We start from the raw sequence: 18,886 nt of genomic DNA, 5'->3' as shown, positions 1-18,886 counted from the left end.
AACATAGGTCACCTGCTTCCAGTGCCCTATAATCTCCACAACAAGAGCACTGTCAGTATCTGACATTTAATTCAACTTCATTTCCCTGAGTGCTGCCTCTGTGGACTGAAAAAAGAAGGGAAGGGATATCTTAGTTTTGGCACGTGGGCAAGATCATGTATTTTTAGAGAACTTGAAGAAAGCTGGAATGTTTCTTTCTCTGGTAGATATGGATCTGAGTGTTGGAGAAGGCATGGTCAAGTCATGTCTGCATTAGTTCCCCGTCATTTGCTTTGATCCAAATATTTTCAGGATTTTTTGCAGGGCAAAGCACTGTCTGATAACAGTAATTGCATCAATGTACTCCTGGCTTTGGGACCCCTTATAAGACCTCTTCAGCTTCACTTTTTATCTTGAAAACATTTTGAAATAACCTTTTTCCTTACAATCTCTTTCTTGTACAGAGAGGGAGGTGAGCAGCAAGATAGAAATATTGATAAAAGGCAGAATTGGGAGGGAATAGTCCTGAGAAGACCTCAGAACTATCCACTTGAATCAGGCTGCTGGGAACAGCCCGCTGAACACTACCATCCACAACTCTGGTGCTTTGCAATCACAGCATTGGAATGTCAAACGAAGTACCACAGCACGTACCTGTACCGCTCCTCCTGCAGGGTCTGCATTATCAACGTGTAATCCCTCTGGTAGCGAACCTTAAGGTCCTCAAATGATTCTTCCAGTCTTGCCTGTGTCTCTCGAATTTCTTGTATCTCATGCAGTATTGCATCAAACCCTGAGCTCTGCATATCCAGAGTGTTTGTTTTGGAGCTGGAAGCTCCCACAGGGCCCCCTGTTGTACTGTTGGCTCCCACTGAGCCTGATGTGGCACTGGAACAATCCTCTTCACTGCCATATTTTGGGCTTGACTGAAAGTTCTGAATAACACCTAGAGCCTTGCCACCTGTCCCATCTTCCTGGCCTTCTTCTAAGGAGTCTTTCAGATTAGCAATATTGTCTGCACTCCCAAACTTGTTCCTTATGAGGGAGGCAATCTCCCGGGGTTTGGAAACCACAGCTCCTGCTGCTGAATGTGTGGCCTGGGAGAAACTGGAAAGTCCGCCTTTTACACTGTCAACCACTCCCTCACTGAAGCCAGTGACTTTTGCTCCAACATCTTTCAAACCCTGATGCATATCCCTGAAGACATCCTTTGGCTGCCGAGGGATCCCATTCTGTTCAATCTCTCGCAGCTTTCGATGGTAATGTTCCAATTTCTTCTGCAGCTGCAAGATGGTCTGGGCTGACTTTTGATTTTTCTTCTCAAACACTTGCTTAATGCGGGCACTCTGCTGCTTGTCTGCATTGTTGGCCAATTTCAGGTACTCTGCCACGTTGTCATCACGGGCTGTTTGCTCAATTTTGATCTGCTCTGTCAGCTTCAGTATCTTCTGCTGCAGGTGTGTGATGGCCACTTTTGTCCGCTGCGGATCTGGGGTCCCATCAACAGAGTCTGCATTGATGCTGCCATCAGTGCTGGAGGCCACGGCACTGGAGGTCTGTGCCAAGCTGCTGACTTCCAATCGCTCAATCTAAGCACAGAGAGAGAGAAACATGAGTGCTAATCAGCAGCTTCACCAACAGAAAAGCTTTCCTTCTTTATGCCAACTAATTCTGAAAAATTGTATCTTTTTTCAGCTGGCCAGGGGACAGTATCAATCAGGAGAGCTTCATATATTTTAAAGAGATCCAGCAAAAGTTTAAAAAAAGCAAAACCTCTCATACTTGACTCCACTTAATCATCTCAAACAATTGAAAATTCAAGCACAAATGTGCAACAAGGCACCCCAGTTTGGCAGACCAAGCACTCCAAGATATCAGTACAAGGGCAGGGGCTCAATTAGCTAGAGAGTGAAGAGACCAAGAAGGTAATTGAGAGCAGAAGTCACAGGGTTTAACTGTACAGTACAGCACACCCGAGTCATTCCTAGTGCTTCACCTGTCTGAATAGCAGCAGCAGTGAAACCTACAACCGATCTACTACGGTCAGAAAAATGGAGCCTGAGAGGCACCCGAATGCACGCCTTGCCGCGGCAAACCCTGCGAGCAGGTGTCTCCGAGTGGGAGGGAAAAAGTGAGTTTCAAAAGACAAACCCCACGGATGGAGAAAAAAAAAAAAAAAAAAGTTATAGGCTGTTTCAGCTCAATCCAACCCGCCAAGTACCCGCCGCGAACCCGCGAAGGACCGGGCAGGTGCGGTCGCACCGGCGGCTCCTGACCCGGACATTCCTCCCTGGAGCCGACCGTGCCCCCATGCCGGCCCGCCCCGGGTGGGTCCTCCGGCGGAGGAACGCCCGTCCCGCGGGACCCCCGCGTACCTTGTCCCGGCGGGGCAGCAGCGCCCGCTCCCCGTGCATGGCTCCCGCCGGCCGCCCGCCGCCCGTGCATGGCTGCGCGCCCGCCGCGGCGCGGCCCCGCCCGGCCCCGCCCGCCCCCTCGCGGCAGGGAGGCCTCGCCGGGCCGGGGAGCCGGGAGCCGCAGCCACCGCGTCCCGCAGGGAATCTCCATCCTCGAGTTTTAAAACGAACGCGCGTTTGGATCCCGCGGCCCCTGTCCCGGTGAGGAGCTGGTGAGCAGCCGCGACTGCTGCCCGCACGCTCCGCTCCCCGGGTCGTTCCACTGCAACAGCTGCCAGCCGACCCACCGCTACTGCCCAGTCGCTGAACCATGTCCGTGATTGGGAATATGCACTTTACAAAACAAAAATGCTGTTACACTTAACTGTAACCTCTCTCACGGTTCATCATTCCGTATTTAATGCCAAAAACCCCGCAGGCTGCAACACTGGCCGGCACCGGGGGTTACCCGGGCTCCTTTCCATAACCCTAAGGTTCTCTGTTGCCCCCTCAAGAGGAAAACCAGACACCTGGGGAAGCAATTGATTCATTTCCTAGAGGAGCTCAGCTGCTGGAAACCATACAATATAATTTCTTGGTCTGTTGTGACTCCTGCAATATCAACTGCTTTCTTAAGATTGAGTTGTAGAAACCCTGGAGCTCTGGAGAGCTCAATGGAAAATTGGTGCTAAGAATTAATATTAATCAGTGGGACCAACACTATGCATGATATCAGTACTGCACAGCAAACATGCTGTCTATGAGATGTAGGGACATGCATTTGCAAGTAATACACATTTGTAAAGATAACTCTTCTTGGAATTTGTAATTTCATTAAGATTCTTCCAGGGCTGTCAGTGATCAGACTTCTCCCTATGGCCTAGACAAACACAAAGACCTTGCCTGTGCAGGGCATGCCTGGCCTGGGAGCATCCCCCAGCACCCATGGCACAGCTGGTCTGTGCCTCACCCAGAGAGCAGCTCTGCCAACCAGCCGCCACCCCAAGAGCAGCACAGAGCATCTGTGCAGCACACCAAGACAATCATATTACTGTTAAATGCCTATGAACCAAGGGCTTTCTCAATCCCTTCTTAACAATCTCTACCTCCTCCAGACCAAGGACATTTTAGTATTTAATGGCAGACGATGAAAACCAGAAAGATCCACAGTTTTGATGCAAAACTTCCACATTTTAATTTAATGTAACTTTTTTTCTTTTTCTTTTCATAATTGATTTTTTTCTGGGCAGTAGTAAGGGTGAGTGAGCATGGGACTGACCCAGTGTCTCAGAACCAAACAACTGCTCATCACCAGTTTTTCTGCAGCCCAGAGGCTCTGAGCTGAAATTTGCACAGATCAGTGTCATAGAACTACTGGGGCTGCAACACTACTTTGCAGTAAAGAGTTTCTATCAGCTTAATTTACTCCAGGTTTGGTATAATTAGTGTGTGTGTATGGATAATTACCATAAATCACACCAATAGTACACTCTTCCTCTCATGACACAAGTTTTGTGAGAGAAAAATTTGGTGGAAACTTTCTCTTCCCCTTTTCAAGTCAGTTGACTTCAGCAAATCTGCCCAGGTTGTCTCCTTACAACTTGGTAGAAAATGAACTAGAACAGCAGTAATAGAATAAACCAAGTTGGGATAATTGCTTTATAATTACCAGATGTGTGGATATTATTCGGAAATAACAAAAAGGGTTCTTTCCAATTCAAGAGGAAAAGGCTGAATAAGTGCAGTTCTGGAACAGAACTGAGATAATTTAAATACTTTGTCCATATCGACAAGGCTTTGTAAAGGGAAGACTTCACACAAACTGGGTCCCTGGGAAATGCTGATGACATATTATTTAATTTGAGATGATGGTCAATCTGTCCTGAAAAGATGTTGGTAAATTAAATACTATAATGATCAATGTTTGTATAAGAACAGGGGTTAGAATTCAATAGTCAATCTTTCTTGCAATACAATTTTCCATTATATTTGACAGTCCAGTTAAGGGGAGCTGTGTGCCCTCCCACCAGGAGGCACACTGAGAACTGCTTTGGAATTATGCCACAAAGCAGGTGAAATCATGTGAGGGCCTTATGCTTTCTCTCTCTCAAGATCTTACCAAATTCTCAACTGTTAATGCTCTCAGGCTTTCCCTCCTGTACAAGCTTTCCAATGTCTCTATTCTGCAGCACACAACCCAGAAAGCCCCTCATGATTCTGCCTTTTCGTGCTGCTGAAGATTAAATACAGCAGTTCCTTTAAAGGTATTTCACCCTCCTAAAACTCCTCAGTAAAAGCATATACCGGTCATTCACCAAGAAGATGGATTGTTGCTTTAAAACACTCAGGGCAGCTGGCCTAAGCAAACAGCAGCTTTCAGAGCAAGCCTGCTGCAAGGGGGCAACTCCTGCTTCCTCCTCCCTCCCCTTGGGAAGCCTGGAGCTTCACGAGTGTGACTGAAAATTGTCATGCTACTTAAAATAAACACATGGAGGGCAAAGTGAGACGGGAGCTCAGAGTGAGACTGCACAGCCCCAGAAAGAAGATAACAGCACCTGAGGTGCCTGGGTTAATCAACTTCCCAGTGACTGCACACCTGACTGGCAGCTAAAACTAGCCATGAAAACATTCAGAACTTGTTTGGCTTCCTTTTCCCACTGTGCTAAAGGCAATACAGTCATAAGAAAGACAGAAAGTCTATGAGACTCATAGAAAGTCATAGGTTTTAGACTTCCTGTTTGGAAACACCACTCAACAGCATCATTAGCACATGGCAGGTGCAGGGATGGGCACAGAGACTTGGCCAACCCCTCCACACTAGGTGGACAGATGGTCACCAGCCTCAGGCAGGCTCAGGAGCAGAGACTCAAAATCTCTGATGACAGTTACAAGGGAGTTGGTTTGTTAGTAAGCAAGATCTCTAATCAACGCCTCAGAGGAAATAAAAATCACAGGGGAGAAAAACCCCCACCATTCTTTGTGCTCAACCACATCTGCAGAGTAAAAGCCCCCCCACGCCCCATTTCATTGGATCTGCGTTACCTAAGTGCACATTTGAATAAACACACACAGAATCCCCAGCAGGTACAATGAAGAGATACTTAAACATCACAAATTACCATGAGGTACCCTTAACACATTAGATTAAGTGCCATCAACAGTCATAAGTCACCTCCCTGCATGCCACCTGCAGCACATGATTCTTGAAACACATGGGTTAACATGGGACCAGCCCCACTGTCTCATGAGCAGTCAGTGTCCCGTTCCTCTGTGTCATTGTACATGGCACAACTTACCACAGGTCTCAAAGGAAACAAAAAGTGCCACAAACTCCCCTGCCTCACCCACTTGGGTGATGCAATAAGCTCTTTATGACCTACACCTGATCGAGAATTGAGAGTCTATTTTTCTAATGCTTTGCTTTTTAAAGGTTGTTACTGAATCACAGATCAGTTGGGGTTGGAAGGGACCTCTGGAGTTTACCTGCTCCAACCTCCTCCTCAGGCAGGGCCACCAAGAGCCAGTAGTTGTCCAGGACCATGTCCAGAAAGCTTTTGAGTATCTCCCAGATACTACTTTCACATCCTGCATTTGTGGATCTGTCTGTAACAGAAAGTTGGATCTGTCTGTCTGTTGCACACTGCCACACATCTGATACCAGCAACTCTATGGGTCACTATTTACTTCTAGGTGCATATTTCTGTGATTCCAAATCCTGCCAACAGCATATGTAAGGGAGAATATTTCTGTTCATTCATCTCTCAGGTAAATACAGACAGAAGATCTAAGTACTGCTGCACTGAACCATCCCTAGAAACAACTGCTCACTCACATGTGGATTCATTTACAAATTCACCTTCCACCTTCCTTCAGCAAGTGCTCAGGGTGCATTTATGCTCCCGCTCTACAAAACAGCTGCCTTGGATTTACTGTCAAGAAAAAGAAAAAGGAAAAGCAGAAAACACGTCCAGTGTGATTCCTTGTGACACACTGCAGTTATTCTGAAAAACTGTATTGACTGATTTAATCTTCAGAAACTGCAGCAGCTTTGCTTTTTAACAGGCTCCAGCTACTCACCCACAAAAACCTATGGTCATCCTTGACAGCAACTGCACTGAGGTGTCTCTAGCATGCCCCTAAATCCAAATCCAAATTAAACCTGGCTAAGGAAAGCACACAAACAGATGGACAGCTCAAGAAGTCTTGCTGTGTGTTTTTCACAGCACACCTCATTGTTTAGATTATAAAATGGGGATTTCTGAAAGTTATACAGCCTTTGCCTATGAGCAATTAACCCTCAAAATGATGGGAAGATCACCATGGTTATGGGTTAAAAAAAAAAAAACAGCGAGAAAACAAAAAATGAAAAATTACTCTGAAAAATATTCAATAAAAAATTCCAGTACAATGCCTTTGCCTGCCTCAGTCAACAGCTTGAGCAGGAAACCAACACTGTGACACCAAGAGGAAATGGCTTCACACCTTACTCACAATAGTTAAACAGTCACGAGTGATGATTGCTGCAACAGGAATGCGCTAATGGTGCATCTGCCAACACAGAGCCCCACAGGCCTGCTTTGGAGAGAGGGGAGAGGGCAGGTCCCTGCCCCGGACAGAAGGGCTTGTGGGCAACCACAAAGGGGAAACATTTCACATATGCTGCATATACTGCATGCATTTGGGCATTCCCTTTCTTTAGGGGTGTTGAAGCCAAGCAGCTCCCTGCCCAACCCCGTACTGGCACAGCCTGGGGACAGACAGGACAGCAGCACCCTCTAGAGCCAATCTGTGAGTTCACTGGGAACCAAGTGATAAGGTGCTTGGGGATGTTCTTACTACTTTCCCAAATGTGGTTCACCATCAGGCCCAAGACAGCAGAAACACCACTGGAGGAAAAGGTGACCTGGGACTGCTTCACTTGGCACTGGTGCCAAGAGCAGCATCCCTCAAGCAATGGCCTGAGGCACATTAACAAACCCTCACTTGGGATTTGGTAAAGCCAGCTGCGGGGCGACTTGCCCATGGCCTTGTACCTAATTCAGTATGAAATGGAGATGTGACTTCATGTGTCACATCAAGTGCCAAAAATAGTTTAGCTGTAAAGCAGCCAGCTGTCTTTTCCTCAGAGTTGTCAGCAGCAGACCCATATTCAGCTGCAGCCCTTCCTGGTGCTGGGAGCAATGATGAAAGATGCTGCTGCCACGCGGCATCATACTCGCTGTCCCAGGGGCAGCTTCTGTCACAACCAACACTACTTGTTCCACAGGGGAGCTCCAGCGAAGCCTTGTCAGTGAAGGCAATTGCTGGTCACAGATGCTTCCCCCACAGCACCGTGCTGTCAGCGCAGGGGGGTTCAGGGGGCTCCACATGTTCCCCCTGCTTGACTCCCCCTGCCCAGGGCTCCCTGCCTCTCGGGAAGCAAATGTTTCACTTACTAACTGGTTAAGAGGTAGCTGAAGCTACAAAGCTGACCTCCATCTTTCCCAACTGCCCCTCAGGCACATGCATCCCTGACGCCTACCAGCCCAGTATGGTGGGCTGAGGCAAGAACACTGCACAAGCTGTTCCCTCAAGCAGGACTGGAACATGTGGGACTAGGCACCAGCTTGGCCTACAAGTACTTATTGACATCCCAGAGACAGAAGGGATTGACACAATCCAGTGTAAAGTCTCCCTTAAGAGGCTGTCTACAGCCCCTTTAATTCCTTTTAAACAACATTGCTGCCAAAGACATCACCTTCTTGACCTCAAATTTCTGAAATCCTGAGAAAAAGATATTTTTGAGCAAAAAAAGTAAGGCTTGATGGCCCAATTCAGTAATGGTTTCCCTAAAGCTAGACTAGTCAAGCAGAAAATCATCAGTGTTGACTGAATAAACAAGGCAACACTGAGGGTGAGGGAAGTCCAAGGGAACAGATACAACAATCTGGTCAGAAAAATAGGAAAGAACTATAGTTCTTATAGTTCTCGTGAACTATACACGAGAACTTGTAGGAGGTGATAAGGGATGACACAGCAAAAGATACGGCCAAAATAACAACCACGGTTGTTTATTTTAGCAGCTCCTGATTTCTAGTGGGGAGTGCCAATCAGGCTAGAAGTTACAAAAATAAGGATAGGAAATGAGGTAAAGCTGAGCAAAAGTTAAGTACAGGAATCAGCAGAAGAGGGTGGATTAAGAAACAAGTTTATACAAGCTTTTATAAGAAAGTGACTATGTAAAATGATGTGTGGTTTTTTTGTTTGGTTCTAATTTTTTTAAAATCTCATCCTATTTTCCTCAGTGTTTGAGTCACATCTCATTACCTGAGAGACAAAATTTTTGTTAATACTTCCCAGACTTTTATGCTTCAAGCTGCTATCTGATGAACAGAGATTATTATTGCATGTTATATATTAATTTGTAAAGAACACAGCTTAATTTTATGGTCGCAAGTTAACTTTGACTTGCAAAGCATTGGAGCAAACTGGGTCGAAGTCTGGAAGGACAAATGCCTCTGCATGATCCTTCTGCACAGAACAGCTGTGTGCAAGAGCAAAGATTCTCCCTTTTTCAGGGGATGTGTCTCTGCTGAGGTTTATCATGCACATCCCCTCCAAGTGTTTAATCTGAAGGGCTCCAGCAACTATACTTCTACACTTCCTTCATTTCTTTATTTTTAACTGTAGTATTTTTTGCAGGTACAACACATAGTGTGATCATAACCAAAACTCCTCCCTGAAGTTTATCCAATCAACAGTTCATACAATATTAAGTAATTCAAAGCAACAAGATTCATGCTTCCTGTGAATACACCGCTTTGCCATTGCCATAGAGCATTTCTTGACATATTTCCTTATTTAAAGCCTTTGTAGTACAACATACACATAGTACCAGATAAGATCACACTTGTCACAAACGTGCAGTACAGCTGCTTCAGACTCCTGCTTTGCTCAAATCAGCTTGTTTACTCCAAGTGCTGCAGGTGTTCCTGCATTAGCACCAACTAAATCTCTAAGATCGCTCCAAGTGGCAAACACAGCTTGTAAAGGACAAGACACCGTGAGCAAGGGCAGTCCCTTCAGCCCATGAACATGCCCTCCTCAGGGCCGCTGATGTGTGGCACAGATGCCTTTGGAAACCTGGAAGAGAACAGCAAGCAACGAGACATCAGAGAGGAAGACGCATTCAAGGGATGACGAGCACCTGTCAGGGCCAGGCAACAGGGCACTTGTCCAGCAATCCACAGGGAACACTGAATTAGGTAAATACTGAAATCACTGTGCTGCTTTCAGTATTCCTGCAAAAGCTAAGAATCCTCATTGAAAACTCCATTTGGAGATAGCCCTCAGTGCAGCATCTCCTCAACAGAATGTAGAATGTAGCATCTCCTCAACGGTAGAAAGCTGTTCAGACTACCCTGACCTGGCCTAGAGAGCACAGAACATGGTATCCTGTGCTCACTATTCCTCTCTTCAGCTCTCAGGAGGTGATGCAGCAGCCTCAAGTTAGGTGTGACAAGATGCAAAGCACGCATATCATTCAGCCTATGATGTGGAACATCTGTAACCCCCCGGGCTTTCCTGCTGCCCCGTACCACCGCAGTCTGTACCTCTGCAACTCAACAACAGGCATTTTTCCTGAGAGCCACCTGTGTGTCACTTTTATTATGAAGAAGTATGAATGCAGTGAGACCAAGTACACATATAGAAGGTATTATTTTCTTTTGGGAAAATCGAAGTTAATGAAATAAATATATTAGACATATGTGTTTCAAACACAACAGGAATACTATTCAACCTTTCAACCATGTCTTCTGCAGACTGTAACAGACCCCAGGTAAACCATCAGCTATGGCAAAAGCCAGTTTGGATTCCAGGTTTCTTTTTTTCTCAAACACTGGACCACAGAGCATGGGAGAGCTAACTGCAATAATTCAGAGAGAAATAGCTTCTATTTTGTGTTGCAGATCAGAGCATCAAAGACCTTACTGTCTCTCTTTGGTATTTAATAAATGGGGGAGGAGGGAAGATACAGTTTACTGTTAATGCAGACTGCAAAAGGGCAATGCTGAGTTACACAGCTCAATGAAACAGAAGAAAAATACTTAATCATTTCTGAAGGTCACTGGGTCTATGGGAGGCAGCACAGTTACTCTTTTTTTATCTGGAAAAGAATATGGTTCTGCAGTTTGTTTACTACTTCCTGAAAATACATTTTGCACACCTAAAAACAGCAAAACAAGAGGTCACATTAAAAAAGCTACCAATGCAAATACTTCTCTCTGACACTGGGCTGCATCTGCATCTTCTGCATCTGCATCTCCCATTTCTTTCATCACTCACTGTATCATACAAACGAAACCCCCAAACAACAAAACCAGAAAATCCCAAAAAGCAGCACCACATTTGATCTTGTTTATGGATTGCAACACTTACTCAGACAGGAGCCTTTTTGCACTTCCCAGCTTCAAAAGCAAAGAAAAACTACATTAAAAAAAACAACCACTGAAATTCAACAGCAGTGCCCAGAGGAAAAATGGAGTGCTTCCAAGGCTGATGCACAAAATGAGGTCAAGTTCTACTGGAGACTTAAATAAAACAGCCAAACATGACAGCTACAACTGTTCCCCGAGAAGCTCCTCACCTTTGTGGGCTCGCAGAAGTCCCTTTCACAGCACACGCAGGTACAGCAGCACCACATAAACATCACCGTGCAGCCATGGGCAGCCGCGGCGCTGGGCACTGCCCGGGCAGGGCCGCGGCCATCGGCCGGACCGAGCGCCGGCTGCGCCGCCCGAGCGCTGCTGCCGGACGAGCATGGCTGAGTGCCGGGCTGAGCGCTCGCTGCTCCTCGGTGGGGAGCTCTGCTCCGGGCTGGGAGCAGGACCAGCACACGGCATTTAAAGCTACAGGCCTTCCCAGGCACTGTGCAACGCCTGACACTATTTTTAAAACTATAATTTAAGCCAGAAAAATAGTTCAGGATAACAGACAGTCAAATCAAGAGCAGATGAATAGAGTCTAAGTGACACAGTTGCTCCTCAGCAACACAACATAACAGACCTGGGAGCAAAGGCCAAGCAGAATTGACACTGGAGATTCAAAAATGCACAGCAGGACATAAATCCACCTATAAACCATAAGCGCTAATTATAGCAGTGCTGAAATGCTATTTAATATTCACTAAACAAAATCTTCCGAATATTCGCGTGATCTCCTGGAAGGCTGAGGCTCTGATTTTGTCACAGAAGGACTCTAGTACACAACAGCGCCAGCACAGCACTGTTACCACAGCCGACTCTGGGGCATGAAGAAACCTCAGCACTTCTTATCCCCTACCCTCAATTTCTTTGTCAAAGAAAATGTGTTTTACTATCATATTTCAAAGAGGTAAAGCAAAGGCTCATTACCCTGTTTGATAGCTCTGACCCACAGCACCTTATGCCACCCAGCCCCACTCCTTCAGACACATTTGTAAAAAGCCACCCTCACCCGCATGGCTATTTCTCCCCTTGCTCTTCTTTGTCTCACTGATATTCTGTTTGTGGCAAATATTATCACTCACCCAGGACAGAGACAAGATGATGCGAAGACAAGCCATACATAATCTAAGTTTGGGATCTTCAGAACCATTATATTTAGAGTATGCAAGGTGCTCCTGAGGCTGAAATACCAGGAACCACCCAACCTGACCGGAATGGAGTGGCCTTTTAGGAGCTCCCCACTGCATGAATACTGCAGCATGTCTGCCACCAGTATCAATACAAGGACTGAACTTTCCCATTTTAATTTATGTCTGAACCTTTGAGGCAATGACTATTTGAGACTCTGACAGACATCACAGTGCTAGGGTTCGGTAGGTTTGTGGTTTTTTCCAATAACTTTCTTCACTTGCAGTAATGCACAGGTAATGTGAAGAAATTCTGCACCGAAATGTTAATTCCTAAAATACAAATTTCAGGAATGTAACAGAGGAGAAACTCCTGACTGACTCAGATCACAGGTAATGTGGAAGAAAATATTCCTATGTGCAAAATTCAGTTTTCATTAGGAAAAAAGAGAAGAGGAATTAAAAGCCAAAAATGTGCTTTGTAAGAACCAAAATTAGAGGAAGAATAGCTGAAAATACAATTGTCTCAAATTATATTGGTATGCCAGGTGGCATTTCTGAAAAAGCACTATGATGAAACGGCAAGGGCATTGTACAGGCCATTTAGAACAAACAGGAACTGAGAATGAAAACACTCCACAGGGCAGGAGAGGTAACATCTGATTCATGAAGGAGACAAGCCATGTTGGGGTGGGGATGTTAAATGATACAGCCCTAACAGCATTTCTGTGGTCATTTCTGTGACATCAGAGAACAGGACATGAAGGACAATGGATGCGGGAAAAGGCAAGAGGAAGGTGGCTCTCAGAAGAGTCTGTGGTGCAATTCTGCAACTGGGTCACCTGCAGCCTCCATCCCCCCATGGCTGACAGGTGCCCGGTGTACCTGGACCCTGCAGTGGGGAGCTGCAGGTACCAGCACCGCTGCCAGCACCGCCGCTCCCACCCTGCTCTGCCACGGCACCGGCTCCCTCAGAGCCGCACCTGTCAGCGGCTCCACGCCTTGGGAAGCGCCCAGGAAGCAGCACTGCAGTAACCAAGGCCAAGATATGCAAAGAACGCAAATGAAAATGAAACTACCGCAACCGATCGTAATATCATGGATTGCAAACTGCAACATACTGACGTGAAAATGACTGCAGACTCCAGAAACTACAGGAAATTTAATTCAACTAACATTTGCATCACTATTTCTCTGTGGCTATTTTCAGTGTTAAATGGTAAAAGGAACTCTAAAAATGTGTCAACCTATGGGAGTATTAGATATTGATATTCTCTGACTATTGAGTGCACTAACAAACACATTCAAGCTGTAAAAAAGTCTCTTAAACAGAAACATTGGTATTAGTCACTGACCTGTACCAAATGAGGATCCCAGCCCACATCTGCCCCATCTCTGTGATCACGCAGTCGTGCAGGGCCTGCAGCAGGGTATCATCACAAACACACTGACCACGCTGCACAACACTGCGGAGAGCATCTGACTCCATGCGCTGTGCCGCAGAGCGACGGGCAGCGAGAACCAGGCTAAGAGGCATCCACTCTATTGCAAGAGTCTAGTGAGAAATGTCTACTAAAAAGCCACTGTCCAGGCTAAATGCAGAAATGGAATAATTTCTATTCTTGCACAAGTTCAGAGCACACATTGGATTTGGAATCACAATCTAACACAACAGCAAGAAATTTAGAGAAAAAAAAGAAAGTCTCTTTTTCAAGGAACTGTTTCAAATTCATACGGCAGATTTCCCTCTCAGAAAGCAGTATTTATACTGAGAAACCTCCAGATGCCCAAGATATTTTTTCCATTAACAACAGCAAATCTGACTTACCAGGGGTGAGAGGGAAGGATGGTGAAATTTCTTGTGCAGAAAGAATGCCATTAGACTTATTTAGGAAGCAGCTGATGTTGGGTACAACCCAGTCTGATTCACATGAATTTTACTACTATTCAGATAGATCATTTTACCACATAAAGCAATAAACACATCCATGAAAATATGCTAATTAGTCTTAATATAATTAGAGAGCCTTCAAAAGTTTTATTGCTACAGAGCAATAAAACCAAACCCAACCTACCAGGCTGAATTTCACCACCAATAAGAGGACTCTGTCTCAGTCCTCCAAAAGGAATGCATGCTTTTCTCAGTGACTTTGTATGGCAACAGAGCACTGATGTCCCATGCCATAAAAAGGAGACATCTATACCCACAAAGAAATAAAAACATCATATAAAGAGCACCAACAGGCACTCTTCCATGCAAACAAAACTCAAACAGCTCTGGCATGCTGCAATCCTGCAGCAAGTCTGTGCAGGTCTCATTGCTGCAGGAACTCCTCACCTCCCTTCTGTGACAGCCTGACACAGCAGGAGACAGTGGCCATTGCAGCTGGAGCCAGATGATGGCATCAAGCCTCAGCTATGTGGGGGAAGACAGACATTCCAAGTGCCTCAGCCAAGAACCAAGTCTCCTAATTTGAGCCAGCACTGAGAAGGGCAGGGAAGGGATGGGGCACTAAGCACCCTGCTACAAGTGCTCTCAGTACGGGGATGTAGCCAGGGGCTGCTTGTAGCTTGCTTACATTCTAGAGTATTTATTTCCTGAAGTTACTCAGTAAAACTAGAAAGACGACTAATTGCAGGGGTTGGAGCAAATGAGCTTTGATAGAGGTTAAAAACTTACGGAGATTAGAGGCTTATATGACCCCTGTAACAAGATGAGAACTCTTTGCAGGACCCCTTAAAACCAAATGGTTGTTGAAAAAAATACAGCAGGGGCTAAATCCATTTATGAGGAAAAGTCTGAATGCTGCCAAATATTAAGTAATGCAGAACATTAAGTGAGAGAGTAAGAAATTAGCAGAAAATTCAAGTTCCAAGTTGCCTTTATTGACTAGAACGTTGTAGAGGCAGTGAAGACTTAATATCCCAATGGCACTCCTGGATCAGTAACCTCAGTGATGTGAGGCCTCTTGCATAAGGCTTCCTGCTTAATTCTGTGGTGATTAGTAAATTCCTGCACAGTTGCAAGACCCCAATCCCAGATCCCTGGTCTTGATCCATACTAATCCCCAAACTGAAACCCACCAGACTGTTCCCATGCTTACTGCCCAGGACAGGGGCTGAAGCCACCTGAACATTTTGCTGGCATATACAAATTATGAACCCGTGTGTGATTACAAATGCTGCAATAGCCTAATCATATGAGGTACCATTTGGGCCAGAAGCACTTTAAGCTAATGCATTATTTAACATTTATATTCTAATTTAAGATCCTAGACTTCAAAGTCACTGCACAGAGCTGGAGTTCCCCTCCTCTGTACACACCCATTGGAATAAAGCCAGTTTTAACTATATTTGTCTTTTGCAGATTTCCCTCAGAGGATGCTCTGCACACGAACTTGCTTTCTTTTTACTAGTCACAGATTCTTGCCCCAGTTTTAATCACCAGAAGAAAAAAAGCCTTCCCTTTCTCCACACCTGTTTCCAGAAGTACTCCAAATGTTTCCATTAGCACTTGGAGTGGGGAGGGGGAGAAATGAGAGAGAAAGGTTAATTCATAATTCTCGCATCCCATAGCACCGATGTAAAGTGCAGCCATACTGATGGGACTTTTCATAATCAGTTCAGCACAAAACCACCACGGTGAGTCTGAAGGAAAGACCATGGCAGGCTGAGACCATGCAGCTCAGGACTGGGGTACCAACAAGGGCGGCCCACAGCCAGAGCAGCTATCACTCAGCAGATGTCCCCAGGGACCATGCTGGAGAGGGAATGGCTGCATGGATGGGCAGGTTCCCCCTTCAGGAGGTATCAACACCAAGGACATTTTCCAAGGGCATTCTTGTGATCACTGCAGCATCAAGTTGACTCACCCACAGTAATAATGAAGGAAATCCAGCTGCTGCCAGCCAGATTGCTACTAGACCAGATCTGCATACATGGTTAAATGATGTCTAGTTAGAAATGGATTTCTCAGTATTTATAACAGCCTCTCTCTAGGGGAGACTAAACAGTTTGTCTCTTCTGGCTACTCATGTGATGATCCAAAGCCTCACTCTAATCTGTTAGTACTGGTTAAGCTCCACTTTCAAACACAGAATGGAGCTTTAAAGAATTACATCCAAAGGACATGCAAAACTGCACTAAATTCTGGTCCTGTCTCCTTTCCTTTCCATTTCTCCAGGTACAGGAAAAACTGACAAGTCCAAAATAATTGCCTACACCTCAGTCTGGCACTAGCTGATGAGGGCTTCTCAACGGCTGCTGCTTCATGATCACTGGGATCTGCTTCCAGCCACAAGGGAAAGCAAGGGGAAAACAAAGCTAAACTTCAGCAGACCTGAGACCTGCAGCATGGGCTTTAAAGCCATGCTTGTTTTGCCCACAGACCATAGTGTTGTTTTTCTAATGGGCAATGAATCGGTTAATCTGTTAGAAATCTGCATTTAAAACATGATCTTCCTCCTTCATGATACAGAAGATTAAAAATAAAGACTCTTAGCACACTATCCAACATGGCTCCAGTTCAGCAGAAACCACAATCAGGGCAAAATGCCCAGTCTGCATAAAGGATTAAGTTTATCAATAAAGCAACCTAAAAACTGCAAAGTGACGACATGGAACATTTTCAAGAAGACTTGGTTTGTCATTTCTCCATATTGCTGGCATGAACATTACCACAGTGTTTAATATCTAAGTCTAACTGACACGCAATACACACACACTTTCCAAAACCCACATTTCTTTTAGTCTTAATGCTCTGTTTTCTCCAATGACAACTTGGGAAGGTACACAGCTGTGGTTGAAATTGCTTGAATTTTCTTCAAACAGAATTTAATTTGCCAGTTTTTAGTTTTGCTGCACATCTCTTTATCAAATTGATTACTTCTGGTCAGCATGTAAAGCTTTTTGAGCTACCAAACTTCACCTTTTCACTTTTTCACTTTATTAAAGTAGTTGAAAAAAAAAAATCACAAAAAACCAACCAAAGTTCAAACCCACAAAAAACATCTCCTCACTCTTCAGCAACTGTCTTGGTGGTGGAGTTCTGCCATTCAGTGACTTTAGTTCATAACCTAACTAACAAGCCTCCACTGACACGTGGAGCGGGCTGTGTGCCCATCACTGTACCTGCAAATGTGAGTCGTCCTGGTCACCACATGTGCAAGGCAGGATCCGAGGTTTTGTTTCTACTTTGCAATAAGCCCAAAGTGTGCAGCAAACACGGGACGTGATGGGTTACTGCAGTTTAGCTGACACAGGCTTCTTTGTTAATTCAATAATATACCTGAGGCCTTATGCTCACTAAGTTGGCTTGGATACACTGAATTTGACAGCTCTCCTCTCAGCATAAAAGTGAAACCTTCTTCCTTCTAACCTGTATTTCCTTCAACTGCTGGAATATGAAGAGCAGAAAATCTGATCCTTTCTGGCTTTGTTGGAGAGGTATTGAAGTCCCAGATACTTGTAGCTAAGATGACAACACAAGAAAGCTGAATTTTTAAAACCAAAGTATTAGTCATTGAAATAGAGTACATACCATAAACCACCTGAAATCAGATTGACTAAAAATGTTTTTTCCTTTTAAACAGATCGGTCAACATGTAACCAGGCCTCTTAGCCTGACACTGATAATGTCCCCTGTAAAAATATAAGAACCCTTAATTGAAAGCAGCAAAAAATCCAAAAAGCTTATGCTTTTCCTTCTACTCCGAGCTCACCTTTGAATTCTGCCAGTGGCTCTACACACTGGGCTGGCTGCTTTGTAGAGCTCCACAAAGGGCTCCCAAATAAAAAGAAAATAGTTTGAATGCTTTTAGTATTTTCACATTTCGTTGTCCCAACAATGCAGCTCTGTCCTCTGGGAAGGAGCACGCTCAGGCTGAAGACAGAGTGTTATTTTGCCCATCCCATGCCCACGGAGCAGCCCGGCTGCATGGCACTGCCCCGGCTCCGCAGGGACACGCGCAGCCCGCCCCTGCTGCAGCCCGGGACAGGGCCCTTCGAGCACTGCCAGACCCACACCCAGCAGAGCCAACGCACAGGCGACAGGAGGGGGAGATCACAGAGCTCAACCAGCACGGATGACGGCAGCAATCCCAGCAGGGACTGGATTTCCTCTGCACCAAGGGGAGGGAGCTCCTGGGGAGTTCACCACTGTCTTCTCCATGAAACACCCCATTTTAGTTGACCAAAATACTTCCATTGAAATATGCAGGTAGACTTTCAAAGACCAGCACGTTTCTCTCCTGAAAAACAGGGAGTTTCCTAGAATTGTCTTACTGCCCTGATAAAATACAGCCTTTATATGCTAAAGAAGTCTTAAACACTACTAAAACTTATCTCTGCCATGTTTCTTCTGCTGTTCATATTCCCTCTTGTTCACTGAATCTCTACATAACACTTTGTGACAAATTCCCCACATTCTGTGCTGTTTGGGACAAATTCCAGAAGACTTTGCAGAGGATTCCCATGAGGAAGCCTGACCTCAAAGCTACCTGGAAGAAATCACTGTAACTGGAAAAGAATTAACCATACTCCTGAAATGGACTTCTGGTATTACAAAACTTTTCTTATCACTAAACCATTCAAACTACAGATTCTTTGCATTCATGGAGAACGTCCCAATGAGCAATTTTTACTGCCACATCCAGAAGAGATCAAGCATTTAAAACAAAAGTGGCATCTCAGCAGTGCAAGTGGGTTTCCTTATTTTAATGTTGAGCACAAGATGGGCCACAAACATTGCTTGCTGTGGAGCAGAAAAAGAGCAGCAGAAAAAACCTAAATCACTCAGATGAGAGGATGGATAGGAGACACTTGATTTCATTCCCTTGGTGTCACAACACACAGCACCTTGCTGACTGATTTTTTAAAAGCAAACTCCAGCAGCATCAGCAACAGCAAACAGACATGCAGAGCC

At 45.2% G+C, this 18,886-nt stretch overlaps 1 protein-coding gene across 1 annotated transcript in view; it reads right to left on the bottom strand.

Annotated features, from left to right (window-relative positions):
* Nucleotides 1–18,886, bottom strand: part of TMCC1 (transmembrane and coiled-coil domain family 1) — a 58,364-nt gene that overhangs the window by 12,462 nt on the left and 27,016 nt on the right. The window contains exon 2 of the mRNA XM_066558096.1: nt 634–1,568. Coding sequence (XP_066414193.1) covers nt 634–1,568 — 935 coding nt within the window. The remainder of the gene's footprint in view (nt 1–633; nt 1,569–18,886) is intronic.

The sequence above is a fragment of the Molothrus aeneus genome, chromosome 12 (assembly GCF_037042795.1).
Source record: "Molothrus aeneus isolate 106 chromosome 12, BPBGC_Maene_1.0, whole genome shotgun sequence".
In the NCBI taxonomy this organism is placed as follows: Eukaryota; Metazoa; Chordata; class Aves; order Passeriformes; family Icteridae; genus Molothrus; species Molothrus aeneus.
This window is presented reverse-complemented; position numbering and strand designations above follow the sequence as displayed.